The sequence below is a fragment of the Pipistrellus kuhlii genome, unplaced genomic scaffold (genome assembly GCF_014108245.1).
Source record: "Pipistrellus kuhlii isolate mPipKuh1 unplaced genomic scaffold, mPipKuh1.p scaffold_m20_p_25, whole genome shotgun sequence".
In the NCBI taxonomy this organism is placed as follows: domain Eukaryota; kingdom Metazoa; phylum Chordata; class Mammalia; order Chiroptera; family Vespertilionidae; genus Pipistrellus; species Pipistrellus kuhlii.
The window spans coordinates 6,746,051-6,760,875 of record NW_023425524.1 but is presented as its reverse complement, the minus strand read 5'-3'; the positions used below and the strand labels follow the sequence as shown (position 1 = coordinate 6,760,875).

The following is a 14,825-nucleotide window of genomic DNA, read 5'->3' as shown; positions in this document are numbered from 1 at the left end:
GCCTCCACAGGCCCCGCCTCTTCCGGTTCCGTTCCGGGTTCTGCGCGGCCCTGAGGATGGAAAGAGAGAGAGAGAGTCGCCGGCTCCCGGCTGGCTAGAGCGTCCGCGCGCGCGCGCTCTGACGCGCTCCCGGCAGGGCCGGCCGCGGAGGCTGTCGGGAAGTAGGCGGGGTGACGTGGGGCGGACGAGCTCTGCGGCGGGTTCGCAGGGCATCGGTGGCCGGCGGGGCAGCGGGTGCCGGCGGCGGCGGCGGCGGCGGCGGCAGCGGCCAGCGACCGAGGGCGGTGGAGCGGGGGCGGCGGCCTTGTGCGGCCGGGGCCATGACGAGCAATGCCGGGGAGTGGTGCCTCATGGAGAGCGACCCCGGCGTGTTCACCGAGCTCATTAAAGGATTCGGTGAGAGCCAGGGGCGCCGTCCTGGGCCGGGGCGCGGGGGTTGGGGGGTTGGCCATGGAGGAGGCCGAGCCGGGCACGGAGTGGGTTTCGCGTGGAGAAGCCGGCGACTCGGGGCACCTGGAGGGACTCGGGGAGGAGATAGGGGGACACTCAGAGCTCCGCCCCCTTCCCAGCCCCGGGCGGTCGCGTTTCCCGCAGAGATCCCGGGAGTCACCCCACGCGGGCGAGCAGGCAGGCACCCCGAGTTGTCCGCACGGCCGGCCCCCCATTATTTGTTTAATTGCAAAGAATACCCGCGATCCCCTCCGCGCCCTTGAGCACCAGCCTCTCCCCCTCGCCGCGCGCTCCGCGTCCCGGCAGGTGCGCCCAGGTGCGCGTCCCCGGCCGCCCGGCCCGCAGGGGAGAAGCTGGGGTGTGCCCGCCGCTGGAGGGCGGGGTGCCGAGGCCGCCGGAACCCCGCGCCCCGGAACCCCGGCTCCCCGTCCTGCCGATCGGGACTGACCTGGAGCGGGGGACCGCGTGGGGCCGGCGCTCCGCTCCCCGCGGCTCTCGCTTCCGGCGGAGCATTTGTTCCCGGAGCTCGTGCCCCGGCCCGGAGGCCTCACCACGCTTCTCCCTGGCCCGCTGCCTCGTCTGCCACCCGAATAGCCAGCAGCACGCTTGACCTTCTTGGTCTGCTTCCTGCCCATCTTGTTCCTAGTTTTTTTTTTTTTTTTTTTTTTTGGTGGGGCGCAGCAGTGCGTTTGTTATTTAATCTGTTACATTTCCGGGAGCGTTCTTTCATTCTAGCTGCGATGCTCAAACTTGTCCTCGTGGTGAAAATTTAACGCCGGCGCAGGCACTGCCCAGGGTGCATAAGCTGCATATTGGGGATACCCCTTGCTGCCAAGCGCATGTTGTTTGCCTACGGTGTGTCAGGTGCACTGGTAGGCTCTGGAGGATGATTTCCCTTTAAATATAGTATTTTGGTTAAGTTCATGCCGAAACCGGTTTGGTTCAGTGGATAGAGCGTCGGCCTGCAGACTGAAAGGTCCCAGGTTCGATTCCAGTCAAGGGCATGTATCTTGGTTGCGGGCACATCCTCAGTGGGGTGTGTGCCAGAGGCAGCTGATTGGTGTTTCTCTCTCATTGATGTTTCTAACGCTCCATCCCTCTCTCTTCCTCTCTGTAAAAAATCAATAAAATATATTTTAAAAAGTGAAAATAAAAAATAAATATATTTTGGTTAAGTTCAGAGAGGAAGGGAGAGACTGAAATGTCAAGGATGAGAGAATCGTGGATCGGCCGCCTCTTGCACGCCCCCTGCTGGGGGATGGAGCCTGCAACCCCGGGCATGTGCCCTGACCTAGGTTTCCATGACCTCCTGGTGCATAGGTGGACCCCTGAGCCACGCTGGGCGGGGGTAAGGATTTTTAATATGAATAAATTGTGCCCGCTGCTCTAAAGAAGTGGCGAACCGCAAAGCAGTATATTGATTGCTATCTTGAAGTGTGAAAGAATGTTACAGGAACGCAGGCGGAGGGGAAAAACCGTAAACAGCACTGATGTTAAAGCGTGTGGCTTATGGGAAGTGACTAACGCATCATCTAACGGGCTGGGAGGGGTATTGATTTGCGCCTGAAGCTGAAAAGATAAACTGAGGCCAGGTGGTAAGCTCTGTTGTGTGGTTTGTGTTGCTCTGTATTCGCTCCCGGCAGGACTTAACTGTCAAAGATACTTGAATGCTGAAATGACATTTGTCATAGCTGAGGAAGGTTTACCATGTGTAGTGTGCAGAGTAGATTGGAATGAAGTGAGAGAAGCTAGAAGTCTCTTAAAATGACCGGAGCCATTATTGGCGGGTTAGAGAGGAGGAGTTATAGCCATTCATTTTGGCCTTGGGTGGTGGGCGCACCATACAATATACAGATCTTAGAATGTAGAAACCCACACCTGAAACCTATATGATCATATTAACCAATATCCCAATAAATTAAAAAATAAAACAAAAATCAAGAAAAATCAATGAAACCAAAAGCCGGTTTCTCAAAGATCAATAAAATGGATAAACTTCTAACCAGACTGATCAAAAGAGGACAGGACACACAAATGACCAATGCCAGAAAGAAGAGAGATGATCTCACCATAGAATCTATGGACATTAAAAAGATAATAAGGGGATATTGGAAGCATCTTTATACCAGTAAATCTGACAACTTAAAACGAAATACGCAAATTCCCTTAAAGATACAAATTACCAAAGCTCAATCAAGAAAAATACGTGACCCTTTAACCGTTTATTTATTAAAGAAATTGAAATTGTAATTTAAAACATTTTCACAGAGACAACTCCAGTCAAAATTGTTCCACTGGCAAATTCCATCACATACCCTGAGGTAGTTGAAAATAGAATAGAATAAAACTTGAGGGAAAGTCGCTGTTGGAGCAGTTATGTATTAGCACTTAAAAATGTACAATAAGAAAAACAGAGGGCCATGGGAAAGAGCTGAGAGAGCTTAGCGGTTGAACAAAAAACGTGGATGAAGGATGTGCAGATGTGAATGGCGTGTTGGTGGGCACACTCTGGAAGCTTCTAAGTTATAAAGGCAAACACTGCCACTGCAGGTGATTAGAAAATCATGCAGGATGGACTAGGATTTGGCTGTGAACTTGGTCAGTTTTACCATTTTAATTTCTCATGTCTTACCACCCCAAACGTGTGCACACCTTGTAGTTCATATCTAATGGTGGACGAAAAATGAGTCCATGCTTTGTTTTCTAAAGAAACAATCTCTTATTTCAGGTTGCCGAGGAGCCCAAGTAGAAGAGATATGGAGTTTAGAACCTGAGAGTTTTGAAAAATTAAAGTGAGTATCATTTTAGCCGCGTTAAAAATTGTCTCCACGTAAGCAAACATTTGTCTATTTTTCTTGGACTACGCTAAGCTGAATACACGATCTCTTTCAAGTGTTTTCAGTCCTATGAGATTGAATTACTACTCTCCTTTTATAACCACGAACCGGATGGAGGCTTCTAGATAAGGAGCTTGCTACGGATTAGGAACTAAGTCCCTGCAATTCCATGCCAACAAAGTAATCGGTTGGTTTTTACAACATGCACATCTAGATCGTGGATTAGAACATGGAATCCATCTTTAGCATAAGAGACATGAATAAGAGGTCCATCTACAAAAGTGTATTTCATAATGCATATTCATAGCAATGCAAACTTGCGTATACACTATCGCATTGCTTCTAAAGGGCTGTGGTCCGGGTTCCTCTTCCCCCCACCCTGAGTATAACCACCCCGCTGAGCCTTTCCTCACCGCCCACCTCGCCACCTCCAAGCGCTGCCCCTGAATCACGGAGGAGGGCAGGGGACTTCTCACAGGTGGGCACGTTCGTGGCTGGAGGCAAGCTGGCTTCTAACGGGAACAGCGGGGACCACTGGGATCCGGCCTCTGCTCTCACAGTGAGAAGGGGATGGTTTGCTCCCCCCACCGCCCCCTTCCCCACAAAAAGCGTAGTCGCTGTAGGTGGAATGAGAGATGAGTTTCCACTGAGCTATCAGGGAAGGTTAATTAAAGATGGGGCTTGGAACTGGCTTCAAAGGATAGGAGAGATTTTCACTGCATGGAAGGCAGAGACTGGAGAGAGTCCCAGAGGATCCATTGGGTGTCTCCCGGGCAACAGCAGTTCCTCAGGAAAGCGGTGATCCCCTCCTGTACGGGATGACAGCTCCCGTTCGCACTGGCATGAGGATCGTTCGTGCATCTGAGAGTGACACAAAGTGACTCCCCGCGTTTCATAATGCATGTGCCATCGGCCACTTATCTGCAGACATCCGAGCTGCAGTCTGCTCGTGTATATTGGAATTCTGCCTAGGTTGGCAGCTTCTTCTAGTTTTGCTTTATTCTTATTTCCTTTAAGTTATGTGATATAAGGTAGAAATGAATAATCCGCAGATTTCAGAACAAGCCTTTCACTATGGCCATATATATATATATATATATATATATATATATATATATATATATATTATTGAGGAAGAGAGAGGGAGAGAGTTAGAAACATCAGTGAGAGAGAATCATCGACCAGCTGCCTCTTGCACACCCCCTACTGGGGATGTGCCCGCAACCAAGGCACATGCCCTTGACCAGAATCGAACCCGGGATCTTTTAGTCCGCAGGCGCTCTATTCACTGAGCCAAACCGGTTTCAACTATGGCTCTTTTTTAACCGTTGTAATTTTAAGTTTTATTAGCCTGTCTCAGGCAGTGTTCTAGCAACTGAAGAGCAATAGAAAACTTAAAAAAAATTTGAATTTACTTCATTTGTATTGTATTGGTTAAGTAGCTGAGTAAAATGTGATATACTGCCAGTGTGTTTAAGCAGCAGCAGGCTGTGGTGTCACTAACTTGCGTTTTGTTCTGTAGGCCGGTTCACGGGCTAATTTTTCTTTTCAAGTGGCAGCCAGGAGAGGAACCAGCAGGCTCTGTGGTTCAGGACTCCAGACTCGACACAATCTTTTTTGCCAAGCAGGTATGGTCCTTGGGTGCTCCGTGTCTTGTGAACAATCTTTCTTATAAGACAGGACTCTATTTCCCCATGTGCTCGGAATGGAGCAGTACTCAGCTTTCTGTCTTTGGACCCCCTTTACGTTCCGCAAAATGATTGAGCTCCCCACACAACTCATCCATTTAGAGAGGCAGTAACACTGGCTGGCTGAGGCTAACCATATGCTCTAGTTGGAGGTGTGTCTGGATCATTGATGAATAAAATGTTGAGGGAAGAAATTATTTAATAATCAGTGTGTGTGTGTGTATGTGTGTGTGTGTGAAGATCCTGGAAGGACAGTTTGGTAGTGTTTCCCTGTAAAACATTGTTGCCTAGCTACCATTTCACTGATGAGGAAGGTGAGGTCTTATCCCCTCCACACCCCCTGGGATTGGAACCTATAATCCCGGCATATGTCCTGACCAGGAATCAAGCCATGACCTCCTGGTTCATAGGTTGACGCTCAACCACTGAGCTGGCCAGGCTGCTCTTCGAACAAGTTGACGGTGTCTCCACTTTTCGGTCTCATAGGTCATTAACAATGCGTGTGCTACGCAAGCCATAGTAAGTGTGCTGCTGAACTGCACTCATCAAGACGTCCATCTAGGAGAGACGTTGTCCGAGTTCAAGGAATTCTCACAGAGCTTCGATGCAGCTGTGAGTACCACCTTCTTCTCCCCAAGGTGCCCTCTTGGTGTCTCTCTGATTTTAACCGGGCGGCTTTTACACATTCTTTCAGATGAAAGGTTTGGCGCTGAGCAACTCCGACGTGATCCGACAGGTGCACAACAGCTTCGCCAGGTGAGAGACTCGGCGCCGAGCCGACCCTGCGTCCTCCTCGCCCCGCTTGCCTCTCACTGCTTCCTTCCTCACTGCAGACAGCAGATGTTTGAGTTCGACGCGAAGCCCCCGACCAAAGAGGAGGATGCGTTCCACTTTGTCAGCTACGTCCCCGTGAACGGAAGACTCTACGAGCTGGACGGACTGCGGGAGGGACCGATCGACCTAGGTAACCGGTCCCTGACCCCGTCGTTTCCCTCCTGGCCGGGAGAAAACGGGACTGGCCTCTGTGCTAGCCTCCGTGCCGCAGAGATTGGAGGGGATGGCGACAGTGGCGGCCACGGAGGGCGCTATCGGGACACCCCTACGCTCTTCGGTCCTTCGTGGCGTCAGCAGATAGGAAGGGCATGCCGACCACTGCCGTTCAGTTGGGACCTTTTATTTTTTTCCTAAGAGAAAAACATGTTAACCCACAGATTGCATCATTTATTATTTATTAATTTTTTTCTTTTTTTAATTTTCATTTTTAAATATATTTTATTGGTTTTTTTCACAGAGAGGAAGAGAGAGGGATAGAGAGTTAGAAACATCGATGAGAGAGAAACATCAACCAGCTGCCTCCTGCACACCCACCACCAGGAATGTGCCCGCAACCAGGGTACATGCCCTTGACCGGAATCGTATCTGAGACCTTTCAGTCCGCAGACCAGTGCTCTTCTCCACTGAGCCAAACCAGTTTTGGCTATTCCTTATTTTTTTAGTTAACTTTCACAAAAGTGTATGGATTTCAATAAATAAGAATGGAAGCTGAACACAGCTATGCTAAAAGGATTTTGGCCAGCCTAAGTGTTTTATAAAAAGAGGTGCTTTGGAGCACGGGTAAGGAGTGGTGCTGAGGCTGACTCGCTGACGGAAATCTCCCCCCTCCCTCCAGGGGCCTGCAGCCAGGATGACTGGATCAGCGCCGTGAGGCCCGTCATCGAGAAGAGAATACAGAAGTAAATGCCCCGCTAAGCCCCTCGCATAACGTCCTGGTTTGGTTTTAAGAAAACTTTCATTTTTATGTTAGCAGTGCTCACTGTCTGCCTGCCTCTGATTCCTGGGTTCAGGGAATCTGTGTCGGAAAACCTCGAGGTCCTGCCCTGTTAGCGGAATTAAATGCAGATCTCCATCAAGTCAGATGTTTCATGCAGCTACTTTGCAGAGTTTTGTTTTGAGCGTATGTTTCTTAGTTAAATTAAACGTTTTGAGATAGTTATAAAAAGAATGCAGAGTGATCCTGTGTGCCCTTCACCCTGCAGTTGGTGACGCCTTGCAGAACTATGGCAGTGCCATGGCCAGGGTACTGACGTTGGCACCGTCAAGGTACCGAGAAATTCCCAGGAGTGCTCAGGTGCCCATGTAGAGCCTCAGCCACCTCCCTCCCCTGCCACCCCCCACATCACTTTTCATTTAAAAAAAATCTATATATATAAAAGCCCAGCGACCGGTGGCTATGACACGCATTGTGGTAGCCAACCAGCCTGATCCGAGCCCTGATAGGTTACCCCCTGGCCGGCCAGGCCCCCAATTGGCCTCCAACACCCTGATTGGGGGCCAGGCCAGCCAACTGCCCATGGCCCATCTCCCCCACTGGCCTGGCCCGATGAGCCCCCATCAGCGCGGGCCTGCTGGACCCCACGCGTGCACGAATTCGTGCACTGGGCCTCTAGTGCTAGATAAACGGAATCATGCAACGAGTCTCCTTTTTGGACTGGCTCCTTTCGGCACAATTCTCTAGACATTCCTGTAGGTTAAGTGTATCAATAGTTGATTCTTTTAGAACAGTAGTCTGTGGTATGGATATACCGCTTTTTGCCCACTCACCCCCTGAAGGATATCGGGATCGTCTCCAGTTTTTGGCTGTTATGGATAAAGCTATAACAGACGTGTAGACAGGTTGTGTGTGAACCTAAAGCTTTCATTGCCCTGGGGTCACTGCCCAACAGCACACTGCTGAGTTGTATGGTAAAGGCACGTTTCATTTTTTAAGAAACCACCAAACTCTTCGGTAGCGTGGCCGCACCATTTTACATTACCACTCTTCATGTACGAGGGATCCAGTTTCTCCACGGCCTCCGCTAGCATTTGTGTTTTTATTTCCGTTCTGATTGGTGGGCGATGATATTTCATCATGATTTGAATCTGCATTTCCCTAGTGACTAACGACGTGTGCCTTTTGCCTGTTCTGTATGTAATTAGATGGATTCTTTTTTGATGGTTGAGCCTTGAAGTTCTTTTCCTACTCTAGATACCTCTGGTCCTTAGGCACATTGCCTGCAAATACTCTGCCCCAGCCTGCAGCCCATCCCCCTTTTGATGCGTGGTCTGTCTTTCTTTTTTTAATATATATTTTATTGATTTTTTACAGAGAGGAAGGGAGAGGGATAGAGAGCTAGAAACATCAGTGAGAGAGAAATCAATCAGCTGCCTCCTGCACACCCCCTTTTGGGGTTGTGCCCACAACCAATATACATGCCCTTGACCAGGATCGAACCTGGGACCTTTCAGTCCTCAGACCAACGCTCTATCCACTGAGCCAAACTGGTTTCAGCCGAGCAAACGTTCTCAATCCCCTTGAATTGTCTTTCCCACTATGAATGGTATGTTAATGCCAAATCTAAGAATTCTTTCCTTAGCCCTAGATTCCAGAGATTTTGTTATTGTCTCTTATAGGCTTATTGTGGTTTAACAGTTTTCATTGAAGTCTGTGGTTTATTTGGAGTTAATTTTTTTTAAAATATATTTTATTGATTTTTTACAGACAGGAAGAGAGAGGGATAGAGAGTTAGAAACATCGATGCGAGAGAATCATCGATCACTTGCCTCTTGCACACCCCCTACTGGGGATGTGCCTGCAACCAAGGAATCGAACCCGGGACCTTTCAGTCTGCAGACCGACGCTCTATCCATTGAGCCAAACCGGTTTCGGCTGGAGTTAATTTTTATACACGGCCTGTGGCTGTTCACCTGCCAAGCACCCCTGGGTGAGCAAGCTGTCCTTCCTCCACGGAGCTGCCCCCACACCTGGCACAGAATTGTGGGCGTACGTGTGCGGCTGTTTCTGGGTCCACTTCCTGTCCCACTGATGTGTGTGTCTGTCAGCTCCACAGTCTTGGTTACTGTGGTTTAAGACTTGACCTCAGGGACAGTGACGCCTCCTGCTTTATTCCTTTGCTTGCGAATTGTTCTAGCCGTTATAGATCCTCCCCTTCCATGCAGATTCCAGTGCAAGCTTGTATCTACTAAAATTCTTGCTGGGGCTTGGATAGAAATTGTGTGAAACGTTTGTATCAATGTGAGGAGAAGTGGCATCTTTACTTTGTGGACTCTCTCAATGCATGAACCACCGACTGGTCTCCCAGAGGACCATGGGGCAATCACCGCGGATTATCTTAATTGTAATGGTGTTATGATTCTTTATGACATTATACACTTGACCTCTTTTTAGGTACAGCGAAGGTGAGATTCGATTTAACTTAATGGCCATCGTGTCTGACAGAAAAATGATATATGAACAGAAGATAGCAGAGTTGCAGAGACAACTTGCTGAGGTTTGTGGCCATGTTTTCTGATTTCTTTTATTTTCTCAGGGGAAGGATTTATGCCTTCCCTCCTTCCCCCTCCTCTTTCTTCCTCCTTTCGGTAAAAGTAGACTGAATCCAGTGTCCTGAGTGGTGGGAAGAGAACAACATCAGGAGTCAGGCTGCCTAGATTCAGCTCTGTGGTGGGTGCGTTAACTTGAGTGTATTTCTTTGTGTCTCAGTTTCTTACGTAAAATGAGGATAATAGTATTTTATTAGAAGATTGTTATGAGGATTAACTGAGATAATATATGTAAACCACTTTAAACAGTGACTGAGAAGTAGTGTGTGCTAAATGATAGAGTGTTAGCAATGATTTACTATTATTTAATTATGCAAGTTAGATCACATTTTTCACAGAATCAATTGGGTACATTTATTATTTTTTAAAATGTATTTTTATTGATTTTAGAGAGGGAGAGGGAGAGATAGAAACATCAGTGATGAGAATCATTGATCAGCTGCCTCATGCATGTCTCCTACTGGGGATTGAGCCCACAACCCAGGCATGTGCCCTTGGCTGGAATTGAACCCAGGACCCTTCATTATGCAAGCTGATGATGCTCTATCCATCGAGCCAAACCAGCTAAGGCTCAATTGGGTACATTTAGACTCACATATAATCTTTACTAGTCTTTATGATTATCTTTCTATAGTGAATAGGATTGGAGAGAATTACAATAGTAACAGACAAAAAGACCTTTTTACATTCTTTGACCACATTTTCTTAAGAGTATACTTAAGCAAATTTATAGCTGAATGAAAGGGTATAGATTTAAGTATATTACAGTATAGATTACTTTTAGGTAAATAGTATATATTGCAGAATATAGAAATATGAAGGTATTTAGGGCTTTTATCCTTGAATATTACATTTATTCGGCTGGAATTCTCTTACTGTATTAAGCGTAAAATTTTAAAGGAATTGTACTGTGTATGTCACTTGAAAATATTCTGCACTTAAGCCTCAGTTATTAGGGTGTGTTTTTCTTTCCTTTTCTCTAAGGAGGAACACATGGATACGGATCAGGGTAGTATGCTAAGTGCTATTCAGTCAGAACTCGCCAAAAATCAGATGCTCATTGAAGAAGAAATGCAGAAATTAAAAAGATATAAGGTATTTAAAAAGTTTTGTTCCTTTAATGTTTTAAAATGGGGTGGTTTATTTTGACATGAAGGTATGTATAATAGTGATCACTTTTCTCCCATTATTTATTAGTTTTCAGAATGAGTTGATTCCCTGGCATTCTACAAAAATAACTAGTGAACTGTTTTTTAAATTTTTTAAAAAGTATTATGAACAGATTTTTAACCTAAAGTTCACTGCAGATATTGCTGATGCTCAAATTATCCCCCCTTTGGCCAGTAGGGGTCACTGCAAACTGCCTCCTGTGTCCTTTGACATGACTGTTCATCCTTTGTAGCTTCTGTTCAAGTAACATGTGTGTCAGGCCCATCTTTTACATTTCCCGCCTCAGACCTGGAATCCACCATTTCTTCAAGAAGCTCTGGATCCTTTGGTGGAAGTGGTATTAGAAGCCATCTCTCTGGATTCTCAGTGATACTGATTGGCCTTTATTTCTAGACCCTTTCAGAGCTAAGAAACATATACATATATTTTTTTGTTTAATTTTTAAAGAGAAAACTATAATGAGAGTTCCTATTAATGTTCATATTTAGGATTAAAGAGTTTATACTTGAAGTTAAGCATTTGATCTTTTCTCTTAATCCGAAAATCTTGGTTCCTAACAACAGTAACACAATTACTTATTTGCTTTATGCTACAAATATATTGCATTTGTATGTAAAGAGATATTTACATGCTTTATGCTATACATACTAGAGCCTGGTGCACAAATGAATAAGGTCCCTTGGCCTGGCCTGCAGGATTGGGCTGAAACCGGCTCTCCAACATCCCCTGAGGGATCCCAAATTGAGAGAGGGCACGGGCCGAGGGACCCCACTGGTGCATGCACAATCAAGACCAGGGAGGGACGCAGGAGGTTGGCCAGCCGGGGAGGGACCGTGGGAGGGCTCCAGGGTCTGTCAGGCCATCTTCCTCAATCCCCATCTGCCAGACCCCAGCAGCAAGCTAACCTACTGGTTGGAGTCTCAGCCCCCTGGTGGTCAGTACATGTCAACAAGTGGTTGACTGTCTGCCCCCTGGTGGTCAGTGCATGTCATAGCAAGCAGTTTTAGCATATCATTAGCATATTATGCTAATTATATCATTACTTTGGTTGAACGGACAACCAGACACTTAGCATGTTAGGCTTTTGTTATATAGGAGATACACACACACACACACACACACACACACACACACACACATCTATATACATCTCAGAATAACAATACCAGGAATGTCATTTTTTTCCTTAGGGATATATCCTATCTTAAATGTATAATCAAAATACTATGTTTTGAAATTTACTTGAAAAATTTTCTCTTTGTGTGGTTCTATTACCAATTTGACACACAAGTGAGTTTATTTTTTAAAATTTTGCTTTTCAATCTTTTTAGGTTTTATAAAAAGATTAATTATGTCTGTAGTAGTAAGCCATGCTCAGAAAGTCTCCACATGTTTATTACATTAGTTTTATTCTCAGTGGGAACTGGATCTCATTATTTCTAATAGTTATTTCGATTTTGAGTTGTATGCAAAATCAGAATGTCAGAAGCTTAGTGGAAATGCAAAGCTAGTGTGGTTTGATACCTGTTTTATTTTCAGATTGAAAATATCAGAAGGAAACATAATTACCTGCCGTTCATTATGGAATTGTTAAAGACGTTAGCAGAACACCAGCAATTAATACCACTAGTAGAAAAGGTAAGGATTTTAATGCTGAACAAACTCATATCTTTTTTGTCCTTGTGGAATTTATTTTTTTATTACAGTTGGCATTCAATACTGTTTTGTATGTGTACAGCACAGCAGACAGACATTATATACATTACCTCTGACCATTTAGGGGCCGTCACCCTAGGTAGTTATTACAATATTGTTGACTATATTAAATTAGATTTAGATTCTCCAAAAACAAAATTTTGTCTTAGCTTAAGTAGAGGTAAATGTGTTGAAGCTTTTTGACTTTCATTTGTTTGACTTTCATTTGTTTTAGATTCTAGGTGAGCATTAGTTCAGCCAGCTATCTGTACACCAGAAACAAGGGCTGTCCCACTGCCTCACCTCTTAGAATCCACCATGTCACAGTTCAGGCTGTGCTATATTAGAATGACGTTTAAAACATTGCCTTTTCTTTAAGCTACTAACAAATCTTTTTTTTTTTAAAATATATTTTATTGATTTTTTTTTTTTACAGAGAGGAAGGAAGAGGGAGAGTTAGAAACATTGATGAGAGAGAAACATCAGTCAAAGAGAAGCATCCTCTACTGGGGGTGTGCCCGCAACCAAGGTACATACCCTTGACCGGAATTGAACCTGGGACCTTTCAGTCCACAGGCCGACGCTCTATCCACTGAGCCAAACCGGTTTCGGCTATCTCCCTCTCTTAAAGTCAATAAAAAACATTTTTAAAATTTCTTTCTGCCCTAAGCGGTTTGGCTCAGTGGATAGAGCATTGGCCTGTGGACAAAAGGTCCCAGGTTCGATTCCAGCCAAGGGCATGTACCTTGATTGCGGGCACATCCTCAGTGGGAGGTGTGCAGGAGGCAGATGTTTCTAACTCTAACCCTCTCCCTTCCTCTCTGTAAAAAATCAATAAAACATTGATTAAAAATATATTTTTTTTTTCTCTATCCACCGAGCCACACCAGTTTTGGCAGGAAAGGACAATTCTTGATTAGTTTTAATGACAGTATAATTCCAGATTTTTTTATTTTTAAAAAAGCATATTAGGATAACATAGCTTTTCAGCTTTTGCATTAGAACCGCCGTTCCCGTTGTGTTCACAGGGTGGCAGTGTGTGAATGTCTGGTGTTAATGGAACACAATCCAGTCTGTCCTTGCTGATGCATTTGTGTTATTGAAGAGGTTGTTACTGACCTCGGAGCTTTTGTCTGTTTCTCCAAACTGCTTTTTCACTATGCACACTGCATAGACAATATTGAAATATGTTTATTTCTTGTCTGTATGCAATGTTCTCTCCCTAGATTCTGAGGAGAACTCAGGTTGTTATTTAAAATGTTTGAAATGTTTTAATTACTCAGCATTTATCCAGCTGCAGCTGTAGATCGGGCACTCTGTTAAAGCCTGTGGCTGTACACAGGAATAAAACACCTCTTCTTTCTTAAGCAACTTATGGTAGAGCGGAGAAAAAAATAAGTACTGAATAGCAGTTTTTTGGTTTTTTTTTTGACAAGTGCCGAGTACAGTCAATATGCTCTAAAGCAGACCTTTGAGATTTTGTAAGATGCTACCTTTAATCTCTAGGCAAAAGAAAAACAGAATGCAAAGAAAGCACAGGAGACCAAATGAAGGGGATGCTGTGGCGTGTGCACACGTCTGCTTCTGCCTTTATTTCCATGGAAACCACTGAGCATGAGGAACGCGGAGCAGCACCCTGACTGGCTCAGTGCACACTGGGCAGGAGTCCAGTCCGTCTTGTCTTTACTGCATGGATTCATAAAAGCCCCCTACCTGCATTGTGTGCATGTAGTGCCTGTTAAAATAAAGGTGATGTCAAGAACACTTGCCCAAATCCCATTATTTGACACTGGATCTGAGAAATTCTGTGATTTCCCCACGTACGTACGTAGCTGCCGTAATGAATCTAGAAAACGCACAGATGATCTTCTCTACCTGTAACTGATATCATTAACCCTTTGATCTTTTAGCTCACTTAAAAGCTTGAAATTTACAAATGTCAGCTCTTGATTAAACTGGATCTCTTGTTCTCATCATTTAATGGAATAAAAGAAAAATCAGTATTTCTGTCTTTGATATCTAAGTATTTTAAGGATTTTTAAACTGAATTTTATCTTCTATATCAATTATTTGGAAAAGTATGATTTTAGTGCAGATTATTTGAAAGGACAAAAGTACAGTTTCTAGTGATTTTCATGCTGCCAGTAGAAAAAGTAATAAACATCCCAACTTTATTTTTACAAACTCTTTAATGTGTTATTTCTTTAATGGGTTATTTCTTTCTGTGTTATAAAGCTGTTTACTGAAGGAGTCCTACATCAAAGCAATATTTCAGGTTAAGAACAGAGTGTCAAGTCTTTAAGATTTCTGGTGGTACACTCAGCTGGGCAACATTTTTTCAAGCTGTTAAGATACATTTTTGTAAAATATTGGAGATTTGAAGATTAAGCATATGTCCCTTTAAAAAAAAAAAAAGGGTGATAGTGGTGGTGCAGGGTCCTTGTGTGACAATTTGAACAAAACTAGTCCAGCAGTTCCCAAGAGACATGTGCGGTTTGCCCCCAGGGGAGGTGTTTGTTTCCCATTGCTTTTGGAAGTTGCTTTCCTTCTTTTATAAAAATATTGCTATGTTCTTGTTCCTAATCTTCTTTTCCAAGTTAAACTC

General features: G+C 44.9%; 1 protein-coding gene across 6 annotated transcripts; it reads left to right on the top strand.

Moving 5' to 3' along the window:
• Positions 1 to 82: 82 nt before the first annotated feature.
• UCHL5 (ubiquitin C-terminal hydrolase L5) lies at positions 83 to 14,407 on the top strand. 6 transcript variants are annotated; one of them, XM_036453439.2, is made up of 12 exons: positions 83 to 396; positions 2,428 to 2,656; positions 3,179 to 3,242; positions 4,810 to 4,915; positions 5,462 to 5,587; positions 5,670 to 5,731; positions 5,809 to 5,939; positions 6,645 to 6,708; positions 9,201 to 9,303; positions 10,343 to 10,450; positions 12,065 to 12,163; positions 13,727 to 14,407. In XM_036453439.2, exons 1-12 carry the CDS (start codon positions 331 to 333, stop codon positions 13,769 to 13,771), a joined length of 1,203 nt encoding a protein of 400 aa, XP_036309332.1. In that variant the 5' UTR covers positions 83 to 330; the 3' UTR covers positions 13,772 to 14,407. The 6 variants fall into 6 exon arrangements, 4 of the variants coding, with proteins under 4 accessions (XP_036309332.1, XP_036309331.1, XP_036309334.1 ...); XM_036453438.2 differs by having other exon boundaries at positions 10,340 to 10,450; XM_036453441.2 differs by lacking the exon at positions 2,428 to 2,656.
• Positions 14,408 to 14,825: the final 418 nt, after the last annotated feature.